Below are 13,460 nucleotides of genomic sequence, written 5' to 3' on the forward strand. Positions count from 1 at the left end.
GTTTTAAACCATCGCCAGGTGAGGACCATGAGACATGCTTTGCCGTGAAGCAGGGTGTCCTCAGGTGGGCTCCACCTACCTCAGCCCTGAGATCAGACTTGCTGATGGGGCCCAGGGGTCTGAATGTGAGTTTCTCCCGGTGCCTCTGAGGTTCACTAATAAGAAACCTTCGCTCTAGGGGAAAGCAGGGTGCCTTCCACGTGCCGCCTTGTGTTGCAGGAGCCTCCCCCAACCCTGCACCTACCCCCCCAACAGACCACTGCAGCCCTGATTAGCCCGCAGCCTGCTTCCTCCAGGGCTACTTCTCCTGAACAGGTTTCACCCAAATCTGGGCCTTTAGGAATCTCATTCTGCACACTCCGACCCAGCGGCTCCACAAGGCCAATCATGAGATCCTCAAACGTGTACAAACAGTACCTGGTCTTAGTGATTTATCTGTCCTCATCACCATGTCTGGGCTCCAGAGCAAAAAGCACAGGCCCTGCCCCAGACCTACTGAATTGGGATCTGCAGGGGTCACACGTGCTTCTGTGACAGACCCCCAGGAGAAGCCAAGGGCACTCCGGGTTAGGGCCACTGCTCGGGGAAACCCTAAGGCCGTGCCACTCAAGGTAAATGGACTCAGTTTATTTTCCAGACCAGTGTGAAAGAGGCAAGATCCTTAATGTCCTCCACAAACACCAAATCAAAGGACAAGGCTGGACGTAAAAGAGCGTATGTTATTGTACCTGTAGCCCTGAGTCTATGCAGAGATGGTCAAGTCGTTCCACTGCCTTATTTAAAAATGACTGGCTCTGGAGCTCCTCAAGGGGACTTCAGAGGTGTGAGAGGATCCCCTAATTACTTCTTTATACTTTGTTGAGTTTCTCAGTTGTCTTACTTGGACAACCTTTACATTTTAAAAGGATATCTTTCTGCGGCGCCTGGGTGGCTCAGTTAAGCATCTGACTTCAGCTCAGGTCATGATCTCACAGTTTGTGGGTTCGAGCCCCGCATCGGGCTCTGTGTTGACAGCTCAGAGCCTGGAGCCTGCTTCGGATTCTGTGTCTCCCTCTCTCTCTCTGCCCCTCCCCCACTCATGTTCTGTCTCTCTCTCTCTCAAAAATAAACATTAAAAAAAATTTTTTTTTTGGGGCGCCTGGGTGGTGCAGTCGGTTAAGCGTCCGACTTCAGCCAGGTCACGATCTCGCGGTCCGTGAGTTCGAGCCCCGTGTCAGGCTCTGGGCTGATGGCTCAGAGCCTGGAGCCTGTTTCTGATTCTGTGTCTCCCTCTCTCTGTGCCCCTCCCCCGTTCATGCTCTGTCTCTCTCTGTCCCAAAAATAAATAAATGTTGAAAAAAAAAAAAAAATTTTTTTTTTTAAAAAAGGGTATCTTTTTGCAACCTAGCCATGAAGACTTTCTCCCCATGTTTTTTATAATCTTGCGTACACATTTCCTTAGTTTCCAACAGTTTGTTCACTTTGTGACCACTGCTGGGCAATTTATGTAACCCTTAACTGGTACATAAAACTAAATGACCTTGTGATTTTATTTTTTTATTTTTTAATTTTTTTTTCAACGTTTATTTATTTTTGGGACAGAGAGAGACAGAGCATGAACGGGGGAAGGGCACAGAGAGAGGGAGACACAGAATCGGAAACAGGCTCCAGGCTCCGAGCCATCAGCCCAGAGCCCGACGCGGGGCTCGAACTCACGGACCGCAAGATCGTGACCTGGCTGAAGTCGGACGCTTAACCGACTGCGCCACCCAGGCGCCCCGATGACCTTGTGATTTTAATAGCCTCCACTCATCAGCTATTTTTTTCTTCACCTGGGTCCACTCACACATGCTCTTGAAACTACTTTTGTTCAAAAAAAAGGTAGAATTACTTTGTTATCTCCTTTGCCCATTATTCTGTAAAAATAATAACCAAAAGAAAGTGGCTACAGGGAGTCAGGAAGAACAAAAAAGAACAGGACCCGGACAACCACAAAGGGAGCGATCGGGACTCCAGGACGCTCAGGCTCCTGTCTGCAACACCCAGTTACACACCCCCGTCCGGATGCCGCTGCGGGACAGATCCTGCGGCCTCCCGGGCCCACACGCCTCCACACCGCTCTATGTCCCTTCCCTGTGTCTCTGGCACTGCCCTCTCTCCCCTCCATTCCAGTCAGCTGCTAGTAGGGGGGCGGGGGAGAGAAAGGGGTAGTGGGGGTGGATGGGGGGACCTCATCAACCCGTGTGCTCTGGCACCCTCCCCCCCCCCCCCCCCGCCTCCTCTCTCCTCCCACAAGGCTACATCCTCACCTCTCACCACCTCTGGGGCTGACAGTCAGCAGATTTGGGGGAAGACAGGGCACAGGAAGGCAAATCAGATTCAAGAAAACTCTGTCCTGCTCTAACTGCTTGGGACACTTGCCAGAGACACAGCTCCTCTCACGTGACTGCCTTCATTTGTCACACTCACTGCCTTCGGGTGTCATCTCGACTTATCTCCGTGGCTCACAGGACCCCCAATTCAACCCAAGGGCCGTTAGCAAGGACAGCAAGAAATGGAAGAGAAAGGAAAAGGGACCACCCCCCCACCCCCACCCCCACACCAGGGACTTGTGCCGTGACTCCCTGACTCAAGTCTAGCCTTGAACCAGACTCCTCACCCCACCCAATCCTTCCCGGGTCTCCCACCCTCTCCTCCCCCAGCCCTGGCTCCCACACCAACCCCAAGGGAATTCTTCCATAGGAACCGCCCTGGTTCCCCATAAGTGGAAATAACAAGAGTGTCTACCTCACAAGGGGCCGCTGTGAGAAATAAGGAGACGGGTTCTAAAGTGCTTACTGCCAATGCCCGGCACGGAAGACGTTCAGTGTGCCAGATAACTGCACGAATTTTATGTTAGTCGGTACTTGAGTTTTGTAACATTAAGCAATTTTTGAGAAGTGACTTGGTAACACAGCTACTCTACATAATTTTCCTTGGGGGTAAAACTGTTCCCAGGTCTGAAAAGACTAATTTGGACCTGAACTGAGCACAGCGCGTTAACCACAGTAACTAGCATGGAGGGCTTTTGTCCACCAGGGGGCAGCACGCCATCGCCTGAGGAGCCGAGAGACCCACTCTTACCTATCAGAAGCCAGTAGTTCCTCAAGTAGTTGAGCTTGCTCTTCCCTTTGAGCCCAGGGTCAAACTTTAGGTCTGTGCTGGGCGTGATCACACACTCCCCTTTGTCCCCAATGGTGACCCCGTCAGTCTGGGGGCCTTCCAGCAAAGGAAGTGTGCTGCCCCGGGGCTGTGAAGACAGAACAGGAGTGAGGCCTGTGGTGCGGACGAGCACCCAAGGGACGGCCGCCCTCCAGGGAAGGGATTTCTGTGTGGGGCTGGTCCAGGACAGTCGGAACAAGACACAAAGGCCCTAAGATGGCAGAGGCCCCTCCTTCAACATGTGACAAGGCCGTGTTGACATCTTTACCACGGACATCTTTTTTTTTTTTTCAATGTTTATTTTTTGGAGAGACTGAGTGTGTGCGGGGGAGGGGCAGAGAGAGACGGAGACACAGAATCCGAAGCAGGCTCCAGGCTCTGACCTGTCAGCACAGCACAGAGCTGTGGGGCTCGAACTCACAAGCCATGAGATGATGACCTGAGCCGAAGTCAGACGTTTAACTGACCGAGCTACTCAGGCGCCCTATACCGTGGACATCTTTTTAAATTCTTAGGTCTGGGAACCGGGCAGAAGGCGTGTGGAATTCCCAGAGGCTCCCGTGAGGAGCAGAGGGAAGTGAAGGAGTCCGCAGGGTGACACTGACCAGGGCAGAACAAGTTCCAGCCAGGAGCCGGGTGCAGGCGCTGCCCCGCTCACAGGAGCGGCCGACAGTCTAACTGAGAAGACAAGAGATGCCGACCAGACAGCTCCAGTGCTGTAAGGACCCGACCAGCGGCCACGATCACCACGCCTCGAACGTGCAGAGACAGAGCAGTCTGAAGAGGCCGGTGAGGTCTGAGGAGACCTCGACAGGTCACAAAAGGTTGGGAAGGCTTCGGACAGGAGAAAGGAAAGGAGAGCGTTGGAAGCGCGAGGCGCAGCCTGAAGAAAGGTGGAGAAAGGCGAACAGGAAACTTCTGGAAACGGGGAGAAGATGGACCATCCGACTCTCCCAGAGACGCCAGCAGTGTGGCCGAAGGGCCCTGCGTGACTGGACTGAGGAAGGCGTGAACACCAGCCTGGGGACTTTAGACTCAAACGTGAAAGCAAAGTGGCATGACCAGGGCTCTTGTCACGCATCTTTCCTCACAAAGTAGAACGAGGTATGGGCAGGGATTGTCTCTGAGGATTTGCGACCTGTGTCTTGATGCTTCACCCACAGGATGTCCACTTATAACTCAGAGTCATCTTTGCTAAATGGAACAGGAGCAGTTAGGAGGAGGCTGCATCTGTGAGCCCCCCAAAGTAGACTTACCACAACGGCGACCCCCTCGTGCACCATGGAGGGGGAGGCATACAGGCTGGTGGAGTATTTCCCGACATACAGGGTGGGCCTAGGAGACAAACAGACACACACATTCCACAGCCATTTAATTCCTGCATCCCACAAAAGGGGCCTTTCTGGAGAGAAGTATCCCAGCCCCAAATGCCACTCAGAAGAATAACCAGATTAACCCCTAGCATTCCGAACGGTGGGGATGTAAAGGCCGAGCTACTGTCCTGGGAACCTGGACTGCAGGCCCCCGCTGTCACTCACTGCCTACAAACAAAGATGTGCACAAGTCACCTAAGCGCAAGCCTGGGTTTCCTCCTCTGCAAATGGCAGGGCCACACTACGGCATGCCCACGATGTCCGCAGAAAGAACCAGGTGCGGTGATCATCCGGGAAGGACCGAATGTTTGCAACCATCGCCAAGCCTCTAAGATAAGATGGTCCCGGCCACAGCACGCTCCAACAACCAAGCTGCCATTCTCTCTCCAGATTCTCAAGGCGTCTAGAGGTTCTACAGAAGCCCTAAGAGACAGTCAACTGCTCTAATCAGGATGGCTGGAGCCAAGGGATACACGGAAAGTTCCAACCGGGTAAGACTTCCATTCCCCGGGGTGGGTGGGCTTGGGCTTTGGCTGTGGTGTCGGCATGAAGATGTGGGGGTGGCACCTCCAGACCCTTCTGGTTTCTGTCAACAGCCACTTTGGCTGAATTCTTGAAACTTCTCTCAACAAATATTTTACGTTTCAAAGGTGTACAACTCAGAGAACACTTTCCAGTTCCCTTTGCTCTTTTCTGCAGCTCTGTAAGGTGGGGACTGGGAGGCAGCGAGTCCAAGGGACCGAGTTTCAGGTTGTTAACAGGCAGGGATGGCGACCACAAGCCTGGGGTGTCTTAGACGTACACACTGTGACACTCTTCCCGATTTTTACAATGTTTCAGTACCAGCAAAAATCCAGAAACCACAGTTAAAAAACAAATACACCTCCCGTGTTCCCACCAGCTGAGGCATATCCAAATTGTACTGTAGCTATATACTGGCAGTGTCTTTCTTATCCCTGCTCATGATTTTATTTAATATTCAAAAGTTCTGAAGCATCAAGGGATGCCCCGGTTCTTATACGTATTGTGAGCTTTCTGAGTAAGCCTGTCTTGGCTCTTTATACACCCCACGGCTTCAGAGATGTGTGCCTCGAGCCCTGGCATGCTACGCTGCAGCAGGACTGGGACGTCTGGGTCGCAGCCGCCCTCTTCTGCCCCCGAGTTAACCCAGACTCACGTCAGCTTGCTCTTGGCCTCCGTCTCCTTGGGGAACGGGTACTTCCACTTGGTGATGCGGCCCACCTCCCCAGACATGAAGGTCAGATAGCGCAGCGTCTCCACTGCGACGTTGATGTGCATCACCTTCCTCAGACCCTCCCGCTGCCAGACATAAAAGGCCACCACAGGGGAAGCGTAGTTTTGGATCCACAGGACATCGCCAGATTCACTGTCCACGGTCACCACCAGCCCATCGCCGTTGGACACAAAGTGGGACATCTCTGTACAGATCAAATAAACAAAGCATGCGGTCTCACCCCACTTTGTGACCACATCCTCTCTCTCTCCTGGCAAGTGGCAGTCACTCAGCTAGAGGAAACAAGACTTCTGGAGTATTCTCAGATATCCTCCCGACAATTTCGCTTGTTTCCAATGGACCCGCGCAGGCTCTATGACACAATCCAGACAGTGAGAGCTGCCTGCTCTTTAAACATAAAAGAGGATCACTCCCTGGAAGGCTATTTACTTGGGGAGATGCTTCAGCACTCTGTTCAATTAGTGAGAGTAAATATGGAGGAGAAAAGGGCCAGAGGAGGGGCCTATGGTTCTGATATTGTATAGCAGTCATTTTGAACCGACTGATCAGGCTGAAAGTCAAAGCTGACCACCGACACTGCCCACGTCTGCCCACAGAGGAGATTTCTGGCAGACTTTCAGGTATCGGTGTTCAGATGGCAAAACCTTTTTTTAGCGTCCACTTGAGCTGGGGGAGTGTTTGCGAGAGAAACGGGGTGGGCTGTCGATGTCACAGCTGACGCTTAACTCTGCCTCCCATGGGCTTCTGGTGCGTTCCTTCTGTGACACGGAGGGACTCACCAAAACGCACCCCTCCCTCCTCTCAGGCTAAGCTCCCCACCTGTTTCACTGAGGTTTCCTTCCACACTTCTCACCCCGGCCCCGGCCTTCAACACTGTCAAATTATTTACTAGAAGCCCAGAAGCTGGCGATCGAGAGTGCCTTAAGAGAAAACCCAGCGTCCAGGAGAGATTGCTTCCTCATGGGTCACAAATACCCAGCCAACCTCGCACAGCCGCCAGGGAGCACTTACTGTAGTCCCCGTCGTCCTCCGGCAGTGAGGCCGCGTAGTCGAAGTAGGTGGCATTCCACCGGAGCTCGCGGGTTTTGGTGTCGTACATGGTGATTGTGTACTCTGGAGAACACACACCAGCCTGTTACCTGGAGGGGCCACAGCTCCTGCTGAGGTGCTGCCCGTATCTAAACTACAGCAGACAAGGGGTGCCTGGGTGGCTCAGTCGGTTAAGTGCTCGACTCCTGGTTGCAGCTCAGGTCTTGATCTCACGGTTTCGTGAGATCAAGCTCCATGTAGGCCTCCGTGCTGGGTGTAGAGCCTGGTTGGGATTCCCTCTCCCAGCCTCTCTCTCAAAATACATAAATACACTTTAAGATAAATAAATTACTACAGACACATCCTCTCTAAATTGTGTGTAAAATGTCCAGGCCATCCATGTAGAAAGAGAAAGGCCACGTAGATGAGAACTGAAGTCCCAGGCACGAGTGAACCCGGCCGATGGCATGTGGGGCGGAAATAAGCCAGTCACACTGCACCCTTGAACTCATGACTCACCGAATCAATATCATGGTGTTGTTGGTGTTTTGTTTTCTTTTTTTAATTGCACATCACTTTTTTTTTTTTTACCATGGTTTTTTTTTTTTTTTAAACCACCTGTTATGGGGTACTTTGTTATATAGCAATAGATAGCTGATCTTAGAGAAGGGTACCTAGAAGTGGGGTAGGGCCATAACAAAAAAAATGAAGCATGTAGCATTGACCGGGACAAGGTGGCAGCTGGAGGCTGGCAGGTCACCGTGGAGACTGGAAGAGCAGTAAGGAAATGCTACCGGAAGCTGCAAAGGGATGGCCCAGGTTACACAGTGGTCACACTATTAGGAAGACCAGTGCTTGCAGTCACTTGGAAAAGTGCAAGAAAGCACCTTGGGAACTTTGTGGATCTGGTGGAGGTAACCCGACCCCCGGGCACCCCAAGTAGTTTCTTGAATATAATGCAGGACAGAGAAGCTGAAGAAGAAACCATTCAGTTTTCAAGTGAATACAGAGGAAATACAGAGGGTTCAGAACCGATGCCCCAGCTGAGCTGGAAAAGATTTTCACTGCAAAAAAAGGCCTCAAGGTCAAGATCAAATCAGGGCAAAAATGTGCATACCTGGTGGAGAGGGACCCGCTACTGAACATCTTTAAAAATAGCACTGCTTCTTCTGGGAACTGCTTGGGAAATGTTTGAGCGAGGGAAACACAGCCAAGGCAGGCAGGGGACAAAAGGGGAAGTCAGTGGAGGCTTTGCAGGCTGCGGTGGTTTGGGCTAATCCCTCAGGCAATGGGGAACCATTGTGGGGTCTTCTAAAGGGGAACAATGTGGTAAAATCTGCATTTGGAGAAAACAGATCTGGAGACCTTCTAGAGAATGAAGCCCGGGCAAAGGCTACTTCGGGTTCTTTTTTGGAAAGAGGCAGCTTGTAGGTAATAAAAGGTTCCTTCTTACCTGTTCGCCCGAGATACAGCAGAGAGGTTGATGGGCAGAGACTGTCTGCAAAGGCCGATGACAAAGTCTGCTGCTTCTCCCCGGTCAGAAGATCGATAACATACCAAATGTCCTGCTTTTTACCTGAAAGGTCACGAGGACACGCTGTGGTTTACGCTCATCCAATATGAGAAAAAATGTATCTCTGCCAAACGAGCAGGCCAAAACGTTCTCTGTGCCGAGAGGCCTGAAGTTCTTGTGATGTTGAAGACATTTCCATGATGCTCCAAGGGTGACAAGGTAAGTGGTAATGTGGAGATCATAAAACTTCTGGAGCCTCTGGGTCTTAATAATAACTTAATAACCTAATGATGGTTTAAAAATTTCTTCAAACCTACTAACCTAATAACTCCTAGATTTTATTGCTTTGATTAGTGGCCTTAAATATGAAAAAGCCTTGGGGCGGGGGGGGGGGGGGGCGCTGGGTGGCTCAATCGGTTAAGCATCCGAGTCTTGATTTTTGGTCAGGTTCGTGAGATCCGGCTGCGTGCTGACAGCACGGAGCGTGCTTGGGATTTTCTCTCTCTCCCTCTCTCTCTGCTCTTCCCCCGCTCGCTCTCCTTCTCAAAATAAATAAACTTAAAAAATATATATGAAAAGCCTGGCCTATAAAGGACAATCCTTTTCCCATAGACTAGGATCTATATATAGAAAGGGACCCAAGGGTTCATCTCTCTGGTAACCATTATTCATAGATCTCCGCATCCCTACTAACGAGCCCGCATGTTAAGAGGATCTACCGTCACTGTTTATATCTCTAATTAGCTGATACCTCTGACCGGGCAGTAGTCGGTTGCAACCTGGTGCTAATGAGGCCGAACTTTTCTCAGCCCCTGACGCCAGCCAGCAAGTTATTTGCCAGCCACACACTACACCCTACTCCTCAGTCAGCTGATTAAAAGGTATGAACAGGCAGACAGCACAGCCAAACAACACTCCTGGGGAATCTCAAAGCGTATGCATCTACGATCTATGGAACATACACCAGAACATCATCCCGGTGATAGTGAGTCCGTAGCATGGGCCTCTCATCTGAAAGTCAACACATTCACCGTAATGTGTGCATTTCCGTTTTGTAAGGCATGGCCTTACGTGGTCACTTGTATCTTCCTAACTTATTGGCCGAGGTTCCTCTTTCAAGGGAAACGTGGAAGCAGAGTACAGGGATGTCAGGAAGATCACAGGTCATCAGAATTTGCTAAAGCTACACTTAGTTCTAACAGATGTAATGTATATGCCTAGTCTACATATGTGAAACTTGTTGATAACTTTCTGTTCTCAACAACAAAATCTTAATATGAAAAAGATCTGCACATAGAGTGAAAACATCACCCAACAGCTGTGACCATGAGCCCTTTCCATCTGGCATGGCACCCTTACTTCAAGAACCATTACAGTCTGCGTAACTCAGTTACCTCTTTAATGATGGATGGGGCAATTGCCACAATTTTAAATATGTTTAATGAACCACTTAAGAGGGTACCACACGAAGATGATGGAAACACACTATCCTAAATGCATCATAAGGGATGAGCTGCTGGCAAAAGCTAGAAGACTAGACAGAAAACAGGGACACAGATGGTCAGATGGGCCTAGAGCGAGGCCCAGGGGAGAAAGCAAGCCTCTGTTGATCACTTCCTCTGAATTTCAAGGCTTGGGACTTCCTCTTTCTGAAGGTGTGCGAGAAAGCAACAGCTCCAGCGTCCCTGGCAAAAACTTAAAAAATCCAGCCTGCACTTAATGCCCAGAAACACACATAAAGCTCCTGAGGCATGAATAGGCAATAAGAACTTTCAGTTCCTCAGAAGGAAAGCTGCTGTATAAATACAGGATATTATTACTACTATGATTTCAAGATAAACACAGCTCTCCTTTGTATTACAAATGCATTTTTATTGACATTTTGGCAGCAACATGGTAAAAGAAAAGAGGCGATCTGATGCTTTGAAAGAGGTGACCCCCACAGGTATGAAGGCAGCTTATCTAGCCAAGCTGTTAAGTGCTGTTTTATCCAATATTCTGATAGCAGGAAGTACTAAGAAAGTCCTATAATTAATAGGCAGAACCTGGCTTCCCTTTCTTGGCTCAGAGTCTTGTGTTCACTTTAAATTTCATCCAATTGCTTCTGGGTATGTTGCAATCTTTAAATCACAGGGGTAAGTCAACACAGCAGCTAAAAAGCTTGTTAAATGAGTAACCATATTAATGTGTCAAGTCTGCTCCCAGGTGGGGGGAACCTTTCCTTAATTGGTCAGCTGATCCTGGCGTGAACAAGCACAACTAAGAAAGACCTTTCCCAGAAGGGTTGGTGGGGAGTGACCGCACACCTCTCTCTCAGACACACCATTGTCCCAGAACCTGGGACTCGTTTCCAAAGAGATCAAAGTTTCGGTGTTGAAAACAGGAACTCTTACCCATGTAGAGAATTCCATCTGAACTTCGGCATGGGGATGCCTGTACGAGCTCTGGGATGGTAAAGGGAAGTTTCTTTTAAAAAAAAAAAAAAAAAAAAAAAAGGAAAGGAAAAAATAAGTTAACCAAGTCTTGTGCAATTATTATAATTTTACTGTAGTCTTTCTGTTACCCCATTCTGCAAAAAAGAGAGAAGCACTGTTGATGGTAGATGGGAGTTTTCCTGACTGGAAACCCAAGAAAAAGGGGGGCCTAGATGCCCTAGTGTTCCATATCCACTGTGGACAAGACTCCAGCCGCCGGGTCCCCTCCAGGAGCCCCTCAGAGTGTCTTGTCCAGAGCACTTCTGGGGAAGACACAAACCTTTGCTGAAAACACTTACACAAATATGGAGAGTGACAGAATCTTTGAAATTTGGGGCGGTCGGGGGGGAGGCGGGAGGGGTGGACAGAAAGAATTCTCTTGTCTTGGAAAACTGACCCAGAACCAGCGAGGCTGAGTGGAATGACATGTTTTCAGAGTGTGTGCGAGCCAAGAGATTCATTCTGAAGAGAAGCGACCCCAGCACCCAGCTGAAGCTTGAAGGGAAAGGAGAAGTCGGCATTATGTGGGTGACCCAGGAGCTTGAGGTGGAAAAAGTTGTTCTGATGTTTGCTTCAGAAAATAATTCTCTACTGAAAAACACAGAAAATTAAGCCTTTTTCAGTATTAGAAAGAAATTATGGTAGGCGCCAGGAAAAGAAACTCAAAGGAATCCACATGTTTCAACTGCATTTCATCAGAAAACTGATTCTTCTGAGTCCACACAGCTGACATCTGAGGGGTTCTTCTGGTTAACATTCGTTTCAGTATACTTTATTTTTGGAACATTCTGTGTTCTTGAAACTATTCTATACATATACCTGCTTCTGCCACACTGTCATCTTTTTCTCCAAAAAAGAAAAAGATTTCTCTCTAGCTTTAACAAACAGAACTTTAAATAATCAATCGTTTGGATTTTCCCATTATCCCAACACTTAAATGAAGCCTTAGAAAAGGACAAATGCCAAAGAGAGGCTGTCGTGACTGACTGGATTTTTGTCAGGTGTTTTGGAGAATCAGAAAGTCATCGCAAGGCTTCCAGTCTGGAATCCTGTAGCGTCTGCTAAACAGCTCTACAGGACTCCCTGGCCCAAGGGGGAAACACACCGCTCCCAGAACACAGGAAGGCGTGAAGGGTGGTGGTCAGAGCATCCTTTGGAGGTTAGAGCTCAAGGCCAGTTCCAACACTGGAAGCTTTGGCCTTGGGCACATTCCTTCACTTCTGTGGGTGAGGTTTCCACACGTCTTATTTGGGGTAACACCTATATCCCAGAGGGCTGCTGAAATAGGAACAACTTCTACAGGTAGTCCCACACAGGGTCTAGCAAAAAGTGCTTCGGAAACAGGCTCCGGAATGTGGAGAGAGATGCTCGAGGTGAGACACGCACACACCTCTCCACAAGGCTTGCCCTCCTCCCATCTGTTCCAGTCACAGGTGTTCATAAAACAATGTCAGAATATGCCAATCAGAGTTCACAGCCACTTATAGTCTAGATCGCTGCTTCTCGGCCTTAGCTGCACATCAGAGTCACTTGGAGGCTTTTGAAAAAATATTTCCTATCGAAGCAGAACATACAAACAGCACACAGAGTGCACAGCTCAGCTAAGTTTTGCAGTGAACCAGCCCATGTAACCAGCATCCACATGAAGCAGCAAAACATTTCCAGCGCTCTGAAAGCCCTCGCCTTCTCTTCCAATCATCCCCTCCCAGGGCCATCATTATCCTGACTTCGAAACAGCATAGGCTGGTTTTTCCGGTCTCTGAGCTTTACATAAATGAATCATTCAGTGTGTAGCCTTTCTGGTTTATCATCTTTTGTCCAACCTCCTGTTGGTGAGGTTTATCCATGCTCCTGGGTAGTGTCACAGGCCGTTGGTCCTCACTGGTGGAGACCATTGAAGGTGTATCACTATCCCATAATTTATTTATCCTGTCCACTATTGATGCTGTTTGGACAGTTTTCACTTTTTGGTTATTCTGCATCATGCTGCAGGACATCTGGTACCTGCCTTTGGGGAACATAGACACAGACACTTCTGTGGGTACACGCTGACCCAGGAAGGATTAACTGGGTCATAAGGCTTTACAGATTTTGCCAGTTTCCAAACCGGATATACCAAGTTGCACTTTCACCAGCAGCGTCCAAGAGTTCTATGAATCTTTTGTTGGAGTCATATGTGTACTTCAAGTACATTGTGGCCTGCTTCTCTTAATGGTGTCTCTTAACAAAGAAAAATTCTTAATTGTAATACAGTCCAATATATCTATTTTTTTTCCTTTCTCATTAGTGGGGGGGGGGGTATTTTGTTTTGTTTATCTCATCCAAGAAATTTTTTCCTACTCTAAGGTCGTGCAGATGTTCCATTACTTTCTTTTTTTTTTCTTAAAGTTTTGTTTTTACGTTTCACACTTAGACATGCAATCTCTCCGGAACGGAGTTCTGTGTGTCTGGTGTGAGGCAAGAGCTCAGCTTCTTTTTCCACGTGGATATCCCAGGTGACTCACCACTTACTGAAAGACCACCCTTCCCCACTGCACTGCAGCCACACCTCTGTCAGGAATCAGGTGCCCGTCTGTGTGGGCCTGTTTCTAAATTCTCTTATCTAGGGAGCTTTTAAAAATTCCTGATGACCTAGA

General features: G+C 49.0%; 1 protein-coding gene across 2 annotated transcripts in view; it reads right to left on the bottom strand.

Moving 5' to 3' along the window:
• Window positions 1-13,460, bottom strand: part of ERN1 (endoplasmic reticulum to nucleus signaling 1) — an 80,253-nt gene that overhangs the window by 19,043 nt on the left and 47,750 nt on the right. For both annotated transcript variants that reach the window (XM_047833886.1, XM_047833885.1), the window contains exons 5-10: window positions 10,744-10,816; window positions 8,291-8,413; window positions 6,820-6,921; window positions 5,731-5,992; window positions 4,437-4,515; window positions 3,103-3,268 (exon numbers count right to left, since the gene is read on the bottom strand). In XM_047833886.1, coding sequence (XP_047689842.1) covers window positions 3,103-3,268; window positions 4,437-4,515; window positions 5,731-5,992; window positions 6,820-6,921; window positions 8,291-8,413; window positions 10,744-10,816 — 805 coding nt within the window. The remainder of the gene's footprint in view (window positions 1-3,102; window positions 3,269-4,436; window positions 4,516-5,730; window positions 5,993-6,819; window positions 6,922-8,290; window positions 8,414-10,743; window positions 10,817-13,460) is intronic.

This window comes from Prionailurus viverrinus, chromosome E1 (genome assembly GCF_022837055.1).
Source record: "Prionailurus viverrinus isolate Anna chromosome E1, UM_Priviv_1.0, whole genome shotgun sequence".
Lineage (NCBI taxonomy): Eukaryota > Metazoa > Chordata > Mammalia > Carnivora > Felidae > Prionailurus > Prionailurus viverrinus.